Here is a 17,493-nt window from a genome sequence, read left to right on the forward strand (position 1 = left end):
CCTAATAAATTTTTGATAAGAAGATAATTACAACTATTATTTTGCTAATATTCATTAAAATGATAGTTTTTTTGCTAAAAATTACGGCAGTCGGATCACAGGGACAGGAATACCCTTGAAAAATGACTCCAACATCCCTCTGAATGAGAGAGAATATTTTTTTTAAAAAAAAATTCTTTATCTTGAATTCAAATATAAATTGTAATTAGTTTTCAAATTTTATCAAAATATATTTTGACGCTCAAAAGATACAGCCATGTAAAGTTTAGGACCCCCTAATTTTTTGAAGGTTTTAAATATTTAGAAAAATGATTAAAAAAAGAAAAAAGATGCGGTTTTTAATTCGTTTTCAACGGTTTCTATTTCATGTCAACCTGGTTGAAAGAGTGGTTAAAAAAAATCTGAAGCAAAAATAACTTCAACTTAAAACTTCTAAAAATGAGCAGTGAAAGATAACTAAAAGAAAAACAAAATAATACTTTTCAATCTTAAAACTAAAACAACTTTTTAAAACATTTTTTAACAAAAAAATTGTTAACATTATAAATAAAATAATTACTAAACACTTAATGTTACTCTTCAATGTCCATTTTGCAGTTTATACAAATATAGTTTTGACCGGCATGTGAACTACATTTTGTATGAGACCATTAGTTGCAACCTTCTCACTGGATCTAGTTTTCTTCAGGTAGACTTTCAGAATAAGTTTCCGAACATAAAAGACAAGTATAATCGTGTTCTGCAGTTGTCTTTAAACTTTCTTTCTTCTCAATTTTTTTTTTCTTTTTTTTTTTTTTTTAAAAAAAACATTTTAGAGTCATAGCACCAACATTTCGCTTGCCCTTTGCAGCCCAGGGCCTAATTCCTCCATTGAGTACTTGAAAGGAGTTAATTTTTTTTGACCAAAGTGCATGACCTTGTATTTCTTTGCGTTTAGCTCTATGAGTCAAGACTTAGTCCAATGAACAATTTGGTCAATATCTTATTGGAGTTGAAGTTGAGCAGCAAGTGAGTGGACAATGCTTAGGATTTTAGTGTTATAAGCATAGATCTTACAACTGTTTTCTTTGCTTATTACGTCCGGCAGATCATTGATGAAAATGAAAAATAAAATTGGACCCAAGACTGATCCTTGCGGAACTCCACTTGTCACAGGTAACCAATTTGGTTGAGTGTCACCAAGGATGACTCTTTGAGACCTGTTGAGTAGAAAAGCTTTTATCCAATTGAGAAGATTGCCTTCAATTCCGTACATTTTTAATCTGTAAAGCATTCGTTGATGTGGGAATTTGTCAAAAGATTTAGCAAAATCCAGAAATACGACGTCAATAGGTAGCTTTCTGGCTATATTTCCAGTCAAGAAGTCCATTGTTTCAAGAAGATTTGTAAGGCATGCTTTTTTTCCTAAATATCCATGTTGACTATTTGATAAAAGATTGTTTGATATTAGGTGCTGCATAATTGCCTTTTTAACTAGTTTCTCCATTATTTTACACGGAATTGAGGTGAGGGATATTGGTCTGTAGTTTGATGGGTCGATTCTAGAGCCCTTCTTAAATAAAGGTATTACATTTGCTTTGGACCATGAGCTTGGAATTTTACCATTGTCAAATGACTATTGTAAGATGAGAGTAAGTGGAGAAGACATTAAGATAGAACAAAAGCGTAAAACGTGAGGACTGACATTGTCTACACCAAGTGATTTTGATATATCTAGTGCTGAGAGTTCAATAAGAGTGGCCAGATTATCGAAAGATATGTTATTGAGGATTGTGTTAGTTCTACGATCAAAACGGGGAAGGTTGCCATTGGATGGCTCTTTGCTGAAAACTGATTGAAATTGATTGTTAAGTGAATTGGCTATTGTAGTTTTGTCAGAGCTAATTATCTCACTGGAACCGGTGATTCGCATAGATGAGATCTGATTTATTACAGAGCGTTTACTATTTATGTATGAAAACAGTCTTTTAGGGTTACGATTATCACTGGCAAGGGCAATTTCGAAGGATTTCAGAGAAGAACGACTTAATTTTTTAACGAGCTCTCTAGTTTCTCTATATTCCAAAACTAGGGATGTGATTTTTCATTTTGAACTGACGTTACGAGCCCAGAGCGATTTTTTAAGTCGAATAAGAGATAATAGTTCTTTTGTTATCCATGGTTGTTTTTTGGGGGATGGTTTGTTCGGCATACGAGGGATGAATTGATGACAACATTCATTGTATTTGTTGAGCCAAAGTTGTTAACATTTTTCTACGTTTAAGTCTTTAAAAATAGATGACCAGTCAACCTTATTGAATTCTTCGTTGATTTTTTGTAGTTACCAAGCCTGTATATAAATTTAAAGCTGTTGAAATGTGAAAATTTTACGCTGGAAGCCAGTTTATAATGCCAGGTGATAGAGCAATCATATTGATCAGATAAACTGAGTGGAGGACCGATGTTAATTTCACTAGCACGATCAAGAGAGTCACATATTATGAGATCAAGAGTGTTTGTAATAGGGCGATTAGCAGATTTGAAAGTAGGAACAGTAACGATTTGGTGAAGATGACAATCTTGAAAGAGAGACAAATGAAGAACTGAGACCAATTTTACTAGAGGAAAAGACTGAATTAGAAGTCCAAGTAATCTCTGGGAAATTGAAATCACCGGTAATGATGATACCATTGTATTTTTTAGTTGATACTAAAGTTTTGGGATGGAAAATAGCACTTGAAATCTCTGAGAAGGCTTCGATACCGGAGGATGGTAGTTTGTAAATGCAGCCTAGTAGTAGAGTTTCATTCAGAAGCTTTAGTTCGACCCATAATTGTTCTGAATAGTAACAAATAAAATCTTTGTGTAGTAGGGATTCCTCTATTTGGTTTGAGATGATTTTATTGTTTGTGTATATAGCTACACCTCCTCCGATTTGGTTGAAACGGTCTGAACGATAGAGGTTTTAGTTCGGAAGAGAGGGAGTTGATTGGTCAGTGAACCATGTCTTGGTGATAAAGATAATGTCAAAAGAGTTGTTTTCTGCAAGTAAAGACAGTTTGATCAGTTTTATGGGATTGAGGGAGGTTGCATTGGTATAGAAGCACGAAAGATCAGATAATTTAATGGAAGAGCTGACCTTGTTAAGGAATGAATTAGTGAGATGTTGAGAGCGACTGAATGGCTTCAGCAGCTGATTTCCAATTGAGAAATGGGTTCCTCTCTCTTCCATTGATGTGGACTGTTTTGGATGTGTCAATGCATTTGATTTTTTCGGTGCGGATGACAAATCGAAAGGGTTTGTCAAGTAAATCTTTTGCCAATAATTCTGCATTTTCTGTAGCACGCTTTTTGTTTAAGTTGTTGATTGTTTCTTGTTCGAGAGATGTACGGTCTGGGCGAATGTAGACAGATTTTAATTCGTCTATTGAGGCAAGTTGCTTTGCATTAGATAAGAGATCATTGCGGTGCTCTTTCAAGTCAAACTCAAAGGTGATCAATTCATTTGGTTCAGCTATTTTAGTTAAACTGGTGGTATTATTAATCCTTTTTGTGAAATGCCCAACAACTTTAAAAGCAACATTATAGTTAAGTTTTTTGAGCATACTTTGAACTGAAAGTAGCCTCTGATTATTGTCAGAGGATTCTGGAAGACCGGCAATTATAGCTCTTTTTGATTTCATTTCTACAACTTTGGCATTTTCGTTGACTGCTGTGATAATTGCTTCATTGGCTTCTAAACGGTGCTTGACTGCGCTTGCCCAGCTAAGAGTTGTGGTTAAACTCGGAGATGCTGAGTTTGACTGTTGAGAAAGGTTTGCTTTTAGAGTAATACTTACTCTTTCAAGAGCAGATACGCGGTGTGCAGTATACTGACTGTTGCTATTAGTTTTGATATCATAGTATCAAGCTTTTGAGAAGCAGCTGAGTGGTTACCTCGACCTAGGCCTGGCCTGTTGGCTGCTAGAGCTGCAAGTTGGTCAATTAAATAATAATAATACTAATAATAATAATACTAATAATAATAATACTAATAATAGTAACAATAGTAACAATAATAATAATAGTAATAGTAACAATAATAATAGTATTAATAATAATAATAGGAATAGTAATAACAATAATAATGATGATGATAATAGTAATAGTATGATAATAATAAAAAACTAAGCATCAGAGCCTTGGAAGTCTCGTATGTACGATATTATCATCAACAATACTTCAAAGTTAGTATCGGAAAAGTATTATTGAAAAATGTTATATATATATATATATATATATATATATATATATATATATATATATATATATATATATATATATATATATATATATATATATATATATATGTAGCATACCCATACACACATTACAAATATACCATAATTGAAACAATTTTAAGTCATCTTTATCATCATCATCATCATCATCATCATCATCATCATCATCATCATCATCATCATCATCATCATCATCATCATCATCATCATCATCATCATCATCATCATCATCATCTCATCATCATCATCATCATCATCATCATCATCATCATCATCATCATCATCATCATCATCATCATCATCATCATCATGATTATCATCATTATTTATAAAGCAAATCATAAATGAATTGTTTTTCAAATTAAAATATTTAATTTCATTTCAGAAATTCCTAAAAAATTTTTTTTAAAGAATCGTTCATGTACACAGCAATCTTCTTAAAGTTAGTTCGATAATATCGGTAATGACTCTGTCTTACATCGTAAATATTCAATTTTACACCACTTTTGGTGACGCAAGCTGCAAAAATTAAGATGTAAATGATTGAGTTTGTTTTTGACGCAATGCAAACATAACAAAAGTAAACATAAAGTTGATCAGCTTTTCAATCAAATCAGATTTTTAAGATTAAGATATGTAATCAGTAAATTGTGATTTAAACAAAATATGCTAACTATCATGATAATAAAGTTGAAGCAAATATCGAGAGTAAGTTGCAAATTCAAATGTAACTAAATTTAGCTAAAAACTTCATTATTCCTTTTTCAGATGCAAAATTTGAGGTGAAGAAGAGGGGTGGGAAGTTTATTGTTTACAAAAAAAACTGAACAAAAAAGTACAAAGTGTAAAAGAATTACAAATAAGTGTAATAGAATTTTAATTAACTTTGATAAATGGTTATAGAGTTGTATAATATAGTTTTATAATAATGTCTAGTAAATGTGTAATATATAATAAATGTATGTGTATTAAGGTATTAAGGTAAATAAAGGTAAATTAAGTCATGAGCTTCATGAAAGCACCGCAGTTGTCCCATTGTCAATTTAATGCGCGAAGAAACAATTTATCAGAAGAAAAATAAATATTCCGAAAAATCGTTGTTAATCAAAGGAACCCAAAGATGTTGTTTTTTATGGTATTTTGAGTAAATTAAACGTGACGCTAGCGATAATCTATCAAATTTTTGAATTTAGTTCTTTTAAGCCTCCATGGCATTTGACACACGGCTGTTTTTAAGCAGCTGTACTTTAAGAGAAAAGTAATTTATGCATGAATAACTTTTATAGCCATTTGACTCTCATAGAATTTGAATTCTAATTAAAGCAAATTTCCTAATTTTTTATACAAAAATTGTGAGATATTTATGATGAATGGTTTAGTTAAAAAACTATGATGCAACTAAAAAAATCTTCCATAAAACTAAACTTGTTCTTTAAATAATTTAAACAAGTTTTTAACTAATTTAAACGGCTCAATCAAAGTATTCGTAAATTCTTGATATAGACAACTAGATCTAGTCCATATATTCAATAATCATAAGGACTACATCTATATAATATAATAAATATGTTTGTAATAAATGTATAAGATTAATGTAAGGACTAGATATATTCAATAACTTGGAATGCAATCTATACATTAATTTGATATAACAGCATTTTTTTATAAATTCGTATAGTCCGTAAAGTAATATAATTCTAGTGAACCAATTGGCTTTCGTGTAACTTTTGGTGATTTTTAATCTTTCCCTTGTTTCACTCAAGTTTATTCATTTTCAGTAAATTTTTTTTTCTGCAGTGATTTCCTTAATAAATCTTATTTCCCACAACTGGTATTATTTATGAAAAGTAGAGTTACAAAAAAGAATCCCAAATCTGCGGTCGGTTGTTATAAGCAAAAAATTGATCCAGCATCAAACTTTAAAAATTGTCTTCTTTCGGTTTTCACTACGACATTGTTTCATTTGAGAAAACAAGTATTTAAGTACATGCAGATACGCATTAAGAAAACAGATAATAATTGAATCGGATAATAAAAAACTACAAATTCATTCAAAACTTTAGCTGAGACCTATACTTTTGAGATTAAGAAATAAAATTTGCTTTATTGCATTATATCGAACATTTAAAGTATTAGCGTTTGGTTTTTCACTTAGTAACGAATATAAATTCGATATCAGTTTTGTGAAATAAATTGAATTTACAGTAATTTATATATTTAGACATACAATAAATATGTAAAATATAGATTATTTATGTAACAGCCCTGTAGTTATAATCTGGTCAAAATTTCTAGTAATGTCATTTATATTTACTAAAAACTTATTATAAAGTAAATTTAAACCCTCTTTAAGCAGGGAAAGTCTTCATGGTCTGGATGCTCCTCTTGTCTTTTAAACCTCTCCCGTGTCATTTAAACTTTACATGAAGGCTTTATCCGCATTTTTTTTTGAGCAAAGTTTCCCCATAAATGGTATTGTAAAATTTTTCAAGTTGTATGTATATTTTTATCTGAAGCAACCTTTTGTGCTGAAAGAAGAGCTCATGTTGTCTATTACTCATAAAATTTCCATCACGTGACCATTAACATGATCTTTTTCAAGAACCATCACGTGACCATTAATATAATCTTTTTGCAGAACCATCACGTGACTATTAACATGATCTTTTTGCAGAATACTTTGGCTGAATAGCGCATTCCCATTTCAAATCGAAAGCGAAATAATATTTGAGATCTTTGTAAATATAACATCTCTATCATTTGTCTCAAGTAAAAACTAGATTTAGGAACATCTTTAACAATGGCTAAAAATGTTGAGCGTTGTACCACAGATGAAAAATCTGAACTACTCTCAAATAATCAAAAACATTGATATTTACTTTAACGAATGAACCTCCATCATCCAATGAAATCCTGAAAATGACTCTTATTGGATCTAAACTGCGAGACTTTTCCAAATTTATCTCGAAACTGTTTCTGAACACAGATAAGATCTTGTGAAGTTATTTTTACTGTTCATATAGAACGATACAGAAGTTGGCGATAAAACCCTTTAGTTCAAAAAAGTGATCAAAAATATAGGTTTTATAAATATTTTACTTTTCAAACCCTTGTGAAGAGTGCCCATTTAATATGTTTTATTTTTGAGAGTTCAAGCACAATAGGAGTTTTCTTGATGATTTCAAGAGATACTTGTTAAGTGGATGTTCTCTTTAACTTATTTTCTGGTCAATGTTGATCTTAAGAGAAATCCCCTATAGACAAACAGAAAATGGATCCATCTATCAAGTTTTCTGTAAACATTTTACTTTCTATGATTCTAGAAGAAGCTTAGTAAATTTACTTTTTATAAACTTAAGAAATAGACAAAACATCTAGTTCCTCGACATTGAACCAGGCGTTATCTTTAGTCCAGTGTGTCAGTAGACCTAATCGTATATTCATATATTCTAAGTATATTCATATATGATATGTATTCATAATCATATATTTTAAAGAAAGTGCACAAACCGATTTTTAAAATAAGACTAAATTATGTGGGGGAAAAAAAAAAAGGTCTTACGAATTGTTTTATAACTTATAACTAGTTTCTTTATCCATGGATTCAAAGCACAACAGAAAAATATGATTTTCTTTAATCTTACATTACAACAGCAATGATTTACTTCTCATGTGAATTAAAAACTTCTTGAGCCTATTCAGGTAGTACGCACAAAAATTAAGATTAATCCAAATAGGAATTAAATTCTCTTTTCATTTATTTAATTTTTTATTAAATCAGTGACGCTGTAAATAGGATTTACTGATAATTCTCTTTAGCATGTTAAAAGCGTTCGGCGCAGTTAAAACCCCAATGATGCACACAATTTCATCAGAAACAATGTCTTCCAAACTAGTTCTTGGATCTATCTTAATTTTATGGCTTGCACACCTAGTAGAAACAAACTGCAGGAATAGACGATGGCTTGGTTGCGATTCCATTGTAACAGAACGTCCTGAAGTCCATAAAAAGATTAGAGAAAAAGAAATAGTACTAAAAAAATATGTTAGTTCAGGTAAATTACTTGGAATTTTTGAGAAATTTGAGGCAAATGCTACTGAAGCTATACTAAACGCTCCCCATAAAAGGCATGACTTAAAATAACGCGCTCCATTCACTGAAAAAAATATATATATCCATTTTAAAAAAAAAGTTTATGAAATGGCAGTTTGTTTTATTCAAATCACTAAAAATCTAAACTCAAAGCCAATAAAGCCCTTTTTTTTTTAAGTGATGGAAAACCTAGAAAACAGCATCAAACTCGTGAAGAGCGAAGAAACTAAAAATTCGATCGAGAAGAAAATGGATGAGACTTATCGAAGACCTAAATTTTGAATTTTTTGTAAAGATTGGTAATTGTTTGAGTTTCTGAGGACTTTTCTTGATAATATCGAAATTTTTTTTGAAATATAGTAGTTAACAAAATATAGTAAATAAAATATAGTAAATAAGACATAAATGAAGGAAAAAAATCTGTATTTAAACAAGTTCTTCTCACCTGCGGTTGCAAGCAAAAGCCGTTAATAACCTACGCTAGAAGAGTACAGGTCAATTAGTTGATCAGTACGCTTCTGGATCGCATACCTATGCTCCATTTTAAATGAACAATGTTGTTTTTTAAATTTAAAATGACCACTAAAATGACCTGGTTCATCACGCTCTCCTCTCAAAAAAATCAAACACTAAATTCTTTATATGCTCCTGCTTGAATCTGTGAGCAACGAGTAAGCAGAACGCTTCCTTTTTGATCTTAAGACAATGGAAGACTGCTACCAAAGAGACATAATAACAAAAAACACATAATAGCAGACATAAGTATCAAGTAATCAAACAAGATAAGTAAGGCGACAGAGCAATAAGCGAAAATTCATACCAGGTTGAGTATTTTTGAAAGTTTGTATAAATACTGTATCTGGAAAAAACAAAAACTTTTTACAAGAGAAAAATTCAGGATTGAAAAATTTTTTAGCTTTATCATATTATGTATTATAGTCTAATTCTCTTTTGTTCTCAAATTTTCAATTGAAAATTGTTGACGAGCGTTAGAAAATGATTTTTGCATAATTACACATATTTAAGCATAAATTAAATAATTTTTTTAAAAAAAACGGATTTTGATTTTACCGTTTATATAGAGTGGATTCACTTCATTCAATGAAAAAAAGAAAATACTACCATGCAAAAGCTTTTACAAGAGATTCGGAAATTTTTTTTTAATTATATTGAACATTTATTTACATGACAAAGGGCGAAAAGAAAAAGAAGAAACCTTTAGTTTGAAATATCTTTTTAAACATAAACTAAATAAGGCAAATAACGAATATTGAATTACTCGAACATTTTTAGTAAGTTAAACACGGATAGATTGCTATGGGAACACATTAAATATGTATAAATGGTGTAAACAGCAAAATTGTTCCGTTACTAATCAAGCATTAGTAAATAACTCTCTCAGAAGTTAGGAGCCTATAATCCTACACATATACACCATACACATACACACACGTAATCACTTAATCGCTGAAATACTGAAATGTCTGTTCAATATGCGCCAACAAAATTGAAAGTACCTGAAGGTTTTCAAGCATTGCTGGAAGGACTTGCACGAGAAGTTTTGAGAGAGCAACCAACCGACATAATAAAGTTTTCTGCAGAGTATTTCAAAAGTCAACTTGCATTGCGCGAAGAGGGTCAGATAACTTTTTCCTAGTCTCCTTTTTTTAAACATAAATATTTGCTGCTTACATATATATTTTAAAAAACTCTTTGTGTGAATGTACATGTATGTATGTATGTATGTATGTATGTATGTATGTATGTATGTATGTATGTATGTATGTATGTATGTATGTATGTATGTATGTATGTATGTATGTATGTATGTATGTATGTATGTATGTATGTATGTATGTATGTATGTATGTATGTATGTCTGTGTGTATGTATGTATGTATGTATGTATGTATGTATGTATGTATGTATGTATGTATGTATGTATGTATGTATGTATGTATGTATGTATGTATGTATGTATGTATGTATGTATGTATGTTTCTTTTGTCAATTTTGTTCTTAAAAAAAAGTTCAGCCACAGTTTTTACATTAAATGTAAACATTAATGTCATCAAATATTGCTTTAGTAGTCTATATTAATATTTTGTATTGCTTTATATAATGTTTTATGATTGCGTTTCTTTTTATATAGCTTTTTGTGCGTTTTTTAAAGGAGCAAATATATTATGTACTTAGTTTATAACACCTACAGTTTTTACTACTTATAAATTCAATATAGCATTGAACTTAAACAATTAGAAGTGATTAAAAAAATTTAAACATTAGAAATCTTTTTTAATGATATAAAGATTTAGTAAAAAGCAATCGAAATAAAAGAAAGGGATTTTTATTAGTTGAATATAAATTTTTTCATTATTAATGATAGAAAAATTATTTAGAAATTATAAGAAATGAATAATTTGATAAATAGATACCTTAAAATTTATCAGCTAAAAAATAATAGAAAAAAGAGTTTTAGAGCAACTTGTTTATAAAGGGTAATCATTTAGTTAAAATATATTTGTCTTGATTAAGATTATAAAGACAGTTTTATAAATATTTTTAATTACCAAGCTTTATCTAGTTTTTTGATTTTATTTTTATAATAGATTAAAATATTGTGTAGTATAATAGTAAAGATAATGAAACATAATATTTATGTATTAGTAATAAAACTGCAATAATAAAAAAACTGAAGAGTCAATTATAAATGTGATTTGTATTTTTCAGTGGTAAGGAAATTGATGTGCATTTACTTACCTAACCAAAATCTTACCTAACAATTAACTTTTTTTTAAGCCCTCAAGGGTTTTTATAACTGTTTGGTTGAAATAATGAGTCTGTAATTATTTGTTTATTATTCCTGAACAGTTTGTTTAAAGAACATACATAGCTTATTTATTTTATAGCCTTTAGATTTATAAAATTACTTTTGTTATGTTGTATCTTGCTTTTAATTTAAAATGGGTCTTTTTTTACAAGTATTTTTTACATAACTTTACACTTCTTTGATATCCATCTTCTTGTAGAAGGGCGTAAGAGTTACTCTGTGAAGTCTGAATCTACATCTTTAAAAGAGAATGCACTGCCCAGAAAAGAATCAATCACCCAACAAAAACCTTTGGCAGAAAAGGCCTCTGCATCTGCTAGAAAAGACTCTACAGCAGTAATAAAAAAAGAGACTTTAGCATTCAAAAATGGTTCTGCAGTACCTGAAAAGGATGATGTTTTGTCTCAAGATGTGGCATTTCAGAAAGAGCCATTAGCATCTAAGAGAAATTCTCAAGTGCTTGCCAAGACAAATTCTATGCTCTATGAAAAGAATGCAGTTTTGTCTCAACATGTGGCAATAAAAAATGAGTTAACTGTTGCTGATAATACTCCACCAGTTCCCCTAATGCAAGAAAATTGTTTAAACTCTACAAGATGTTCATCTATTAAAACAGTTGAAAGCTCAATTGCTAGCAAAAATACTGAAGTTACGTCTGAGTTATCTGATATTTCATCACAAAAAAATGAGATTCTTGACGACCATTCTGAACAGCATATGCAAGCTTCACAAGCAGTAGATAGTTTAACCCAGAAAACTGAGAATACTAGTGATGTATCTTGTGTTAATGACCATTTAGAGTCATCTGAGCAATTTGAACAAGCAGCTATTAAAATTCAAGCAAATTTTCGGGGACATTTGGCCCGTAAAGCTGTTGATACTTTAAAATCCAGTTCTAATGGTCCAGTAGAACCATTAGTATTAACAGAACCTTTACGTAAGTCACCTACATTGATTGTAACAGAAGTCTTACGTGACTCCCCTAGTACAGAACATAATTTTCCTAGTAATGGACAAATATCACCCAACACTGAGCATACTTCAAATACCAATGGACATATATCATCAAGTAATGGGCATATTTCACCTTTTACTCAACATAATTCAAAGAGTAATGATCATGTTTTGTCTAATACTGATGATGCTTTGCCAAGCACTAGAAATATATCACCTAGCAATGGGCACATGTCACTAAATGCTGATGGTATTTCCCCTAGCATTGGTCGTTATTCACCAAGTGCTGGAGGTATTTCACCAAACACTGGCAGAATGTCACCAAGTACTGGAGGTATTTCACCTAGCTCTGGGCGAATGTCACCAAGTGCTGGAGGTATTTCACCTAGCTCTGGGCGAATGTCACCAAGTGCTGGAGGTATTTCACCTAGCACTGGGCGTATGTCACCAGGTACTGGAGGTATTTCACCTAGCACTGGCCGTATGTCACCAGGTACTGGAGGTATTTCACCTAGCACTGGCCGTATGTCACCAGGTACTGGAGGTATTTCACCTAGTACTGGGCGTATGTCACCAAGCGCTGCAGGTGTTTCATCTAGCACTGGACGTATGTCCCCAAGCACTGCAGCTATTTCACCTAACACTGGAAATATATCACCAAACATTGAACCTATGTCACCAAGCACTGCAGGTATTTTACCTAGCACGGGACGTATGTCACCAACCAATGCAAGTACTCCTAGCGTTGGACGTATTTCACCCAACAACGAACATGTTTTGTCTAACACTGAGCATACTTCGCCTAGCAGACAAATGTCGCTAAACAACGAGGATATTTTGCCAAGTGAAAGACAAACGTCACCTAGTGATATCAATGTAAATGCCAGAAAAGTCACCGTGTACGAGGATCAAAATGCTACCATTAGCGAGCACATTGGAACTAATGATGACGATTCAGTCCAAATAACGGAAAGCAAAAACGACGAAAACGAGGCAAAAGAGATACGGATCACTGAAAAAAGTACTACAGAAAATAGCGAAGTAAATGAGTTAATTAACTTAAATGCCTCGGAAAACGAGCCGACAGATCATATTAAAGAAGAGCCATTAGAAGTTCTCCCACAAGAAACCATTAATGATCATGTCAATGTTCCTGAACGAGCTGACACTGACTAAAATTAAATTTAACTAAGTTATAAAACCTTCATATTTTTATATAGATATTTTTAACTGATTTATTTTTGTGTGTTAATTTACAGTTTATTACAAAAGATATTAATATATTATCAGTTCTATTTTTACTACATTTAAATGCTCAGATTCTTTAAAGGAAGTGCAGTTAAACAGCAAGGTTCGATGAATCAATGAGCTGCGCAATCTTTTGCATGATTAGTAAATTTTAATAGTTAAATTTTAATTTCTATCATCGTCAAGGATAAAGTTGACGGTAACGATTAGCTGTTTCAATATGTTTTAAAAAAAAAAGTAAAATGCTTTTCGAAAATCCTCTTAGTGTTTAACTTTAAAAGTTGGATTAATAAAAAATATTTAGAATAAAATAAAGTATTTAAGTTAAAAAAAACAACTCAAATTGTGAAGTAAATAACTTTAAAGAGTAATTTAAATATTTTTATATATTTTAGTTTGTTAGTGAATCAATTGCAGTAACTAGTAATAGTTTAAATCTTAGCTATCAGAATTTATATTAACTTTAAGTTATATCGTATTTAATATTTAATATTAATATTAAACGTATTTAAGAATAAACATAGTATAAATTGTGTTCACGATAAATCACAATTATTACACGACAAAAAAGTAATATGAAACTGTTAAATACTTAATTAAAATATAAAAACAAAGTTTAATATCAAAACTTTACTATAAGATTTATTGAAGTCAAACGAATGTCTTGTTTATACTCGAAGTTACCGACCGACTGATAATTTACATTGACTTATTTAATTTAATAAATAAATAAATTAAAATAAATAAATAACACTACATACACAATTTAAAGAATATTAATTATAAACAACTTTAACTTAAACAATAAGATAAATTATTTTTAGCATCATTGTCAGCTGACACATCTGTCGGTAAACAAAATCTTACTGAAAAGGAATCATCTACGGCGCAACAAATTTCCAAAGAGCAGCTGCCCACTGAACAAAACCAACCTCATATTGAAAATAGCACAGTTCTCAAAAATAAATCTGGCAACGAAAGAGCATCTCACAGAAAAGATCTTTCAGCAGATGAGCAAAATGCTACAGAAAATGATCTGTCTGGTAGCGAAAATAGCTTCAGCACCAAAGGTCTCTCTGTTTTTGACAAAGATTTATCATCTGGTCATGAGAAATCTAATTTAACCCAGAATTTGTTAGAACATCATAAAGAAGCCCCTCATAACAAAACGACTTCTAGAAAGAAACGCTCTGATCATGTTAAAACTACTACTGCAAAGGATCTGTCTTCTGGTGAAAAAAATATTTCTGCAAAGAATTTGGGAAATCAAAAAAAGAAATCAGTCCAAAATCTGTCTACTAGTGATAAAACTAGTTCCGCCAAAAATTTATCTGGTCGAGAGGAAACAATTTCCATGAAGAATTTGTCTGCTCGTGATAAAACTGCCTCCAATAAAGCAAAAAATCCATCTAGTCGTGAAAAACCTCATTCCAAAGATCTTTCTAGTCTTGAAAAAACCGCTTCTGTAAAAGATACTTCCAGTCAAAAAAAGACGACTTCTGTAAAGATTCAACCTGCTCGAAAGACAACCTCTATAAAAGATCATTCTGACCGTAACAAAACTCTCACTGGAAAAGATGCACTGAACGATGATCAAAATGCAACTGAAGACGATTTATCTGGTGATGAAAATGCTATTATTGAAAAAGATTTATCTGACGTCGAAACAAGCGTCACTGAAAAGATGACGAATAGTCAGAAAACCACTACTGAAACCAATGACGATGAGAAAACTGAATTTGAAACAGACCTTAGTATTGCTACAAAAAGCGTAAATGATCAAAATTCATCTTTTAGAGAGGAAAGTCCTGCTACAGTCACTCAACTTTCTGAAGATGAAAATGAAGACCAGGCTTCTGAAAACAATTCTTGATGTACCTTTAAAGAACTTGTAATTTAAATTAAAAGTTCTGGGTAAAGACTGTTAAAGGGATACAGTGATGCTTTACCACATTTAAATGTAGACTATCTTTAAATTTTTAACTAAGTTGAAACACATGTGTAAATTTTAATTTTTATTGGTGCACAAACTAATAGTATAAATAGACAAAGTGATTTAAAAACATAACTTTATTTTTTCTTTGGCAGATAAGAGGTGTGAACGTAAAGGTGCACGCTTTCTGTCGCAAATAGCGTCTTAAGTCAGTGCAAAAAAATCTAATCAAAAGAACAGCAAGGAAGTTTTAAACTTAAAAAAATCTTCCTTTTGTTTTAAAACTTTTTTTGTCAAATGACAGTTTATAAAATATGTTGCTAATATCTTCTCGGAGCAATACGTTCGAGTTGTCAAGGCAACGAACATGTAGACAAGAGTTTTGAGATTTTTTAAACCTAAAGACCTGTGGTGATAAATGATAAATTTTTGCTTATAATTTACAGAAACGACTTTTACTTTTTTTAATTGAGAAAAAAAACTGCACTTAACGAGGTGTTGTAATATACGGAAACAGTGATAAATTTTTTCATCCGTGCTTTGTCTTGAATTTGCCGAATTCCTGAATGTGATGGTGTGGGTACATCTAATCCTTCCACAGCTAAGTTTTCCTTGTTGATAAGAACACATGTGACAACAGCATAGCTGCAGATTTTGTTGTTTGATACATTTTCTTCATAGGTGAAGATTCTTCTGCGATATTGGAATCCGTACTGTTTTTGTCTTCAACAGCTTTAGTACCACTACAAAGTTCATTCACTAGGCTTATTGACAAACAAATTGAATTAGTAAGACACCCGTCCCATTGATTCAGTTTTTTTTTTTTTTTTTTTTTGTTCTTTGTTTTCACTACAAAGCCACTTTTACTTGGTTTTTTAATATTAACAAAATAAGGTAGAGTTTTTTTTGAAATCTTCATTTGGTCGCTTTCTACGTTTTTTTAAAACCTTTTTATGAGCTTGCTGTTTAAAAATATTATGGAATCTCAGCTTCTTCTAAAGTTTCAGCTACTCCTCAGAATATAAATGAAAAGAGTACCGCGTGAAGTACAACAACTAATTTTGCAATTTTAAATTCTTAGGAAGGAAAATGAAAAAAACTTATAAACATCATCTTAAAGTTTTACTTGACTCAAACATAACATTCGATCGAAGAAAAGTGGTGGACACTAGGTGGACACACGTGTACAATTATATAAAAAATAAATAAGTCACAATTGTATTAGAGTTTAACATTGCTTTCGCAAAAATGACCACGACAATTCAATTTATCTATGGAAAGAATTTTATGACAAGAAATTTTGATGGAGATTCTCCTGTTAGGGAGTCTAAAAAAATATTTGAGTGGTTTTGATTACGTTGTATTATCGGTATTAACATACTATTATTATTTCTATTCATAAATATTTAAAAACCAGGGGTAAATATTATTATTTTGTTTTGATTTAGGCACTGTTATTATTGCTACTATATGTATTAATAATTTTATTAAAAAGTTTCACCGCCATCTTTACATTATCTTTTCCACGCGAAACAAACAACCATGCATACAAAAACACTACTCTCATACACAAAACACAGCCCTCACGCTCTTCCCGCGTGAGTAAAAAACACCGCACTTAAAAATTCTTGCACCGCATACACAGAAAACCCCGCCGGCACATTATTATAAAACGAAAAATGATTTATGGTGTGCATTAATATTACTTTCATAATTCTTTGTATTTTTTGGATGATCTGCTAAAACTCCATCTCCAACCAATCCATATATTTTACTTCAAATCTGATTGATTTAACTTATAAATAAACATCAAAATAAATATAGCCAAAATTTGCAATAACACGAAATGACTTTCGGATTTATATTTCTTTTTTAAAAATTTTACTACTTGAATGTTTTATTTTTTAAATATAAGTTACCCCCCTTAAATATAAATTACCCCCCTTAAATATAAATTACCACCCTTAAATATAAATTACCACCCTTAAATCAATTTTCACGTACCATTTCGCAACTAAAACAATAATAAAGGGCAAATTTTTTTTTTTGTATTTTTGTCGCCAGAATATCTTTATTCAAAATGCATAACTGTTAAAACCTAACTTTCGACTTTGACCGTTTTGTTAACTTATGTTCCACTGTTTTGCAATGATTTTGTCATTTTGGTAAGTCGTTC

The 17,493-nt window shown here is 30.7% G+C and overlaps 1 protein-coding gene across 2 annotated transcripts; it reads left to right on the forward strand.

The window, feature by feature from the left end:
- The first annotated feature begins 9,671 nt into the window (after positions 1–9,671).
- Positions 9,672–15,447, forward strand: LOC145191738 (uncharacterized). 2 transcript variants are annotated; one of them, XM_090066354.1, is made up of 2 exons: positions 9,672–9,989; positions 11,382–13,420. In XM_090066354.1, exons 1-2 carry the CDS (start codon positions 9,833–9,835, stop codon positions 13,310–13,312), a joined length of 2,088 nt encoding a protein of 695 aa, XP_089922480.1. In that variant the 5' UTR covers positions 9,672–9,832; the 3' UTR covers positions 13,313–13,420. The 2 variants fall into 2 exon arrangements, with proteins under 2 accessions (XP_089922480.1, XP_089922481.1); XM_090066355.1 differs by lacking the exon at positions 11,382–13,420 and adding an exon at positions 14,209–15,447 and having other exon boundaries at positions 9,701–9,989.
- The last annotated feature ends 2,046 nt before the right edge of the window (positions 15,448–17,493 follow it).

This window comes from Hydra viridissima, unplaced genomic scaffold (assembly GCF_058129835.1).
Source record: "Hydra viridissima isolate aposymbiotic clone 2 unplaced genomic scaffold, HvirCarnegie_v1 scaffold_11, whole genome shotgun sequence".
Lineage (NCBI taxonomy): Eukaryota > Metazoa > Cnidaria > Hydrozoa > Anthoathecata > Hydridae > Hydra > Hydra viridissima.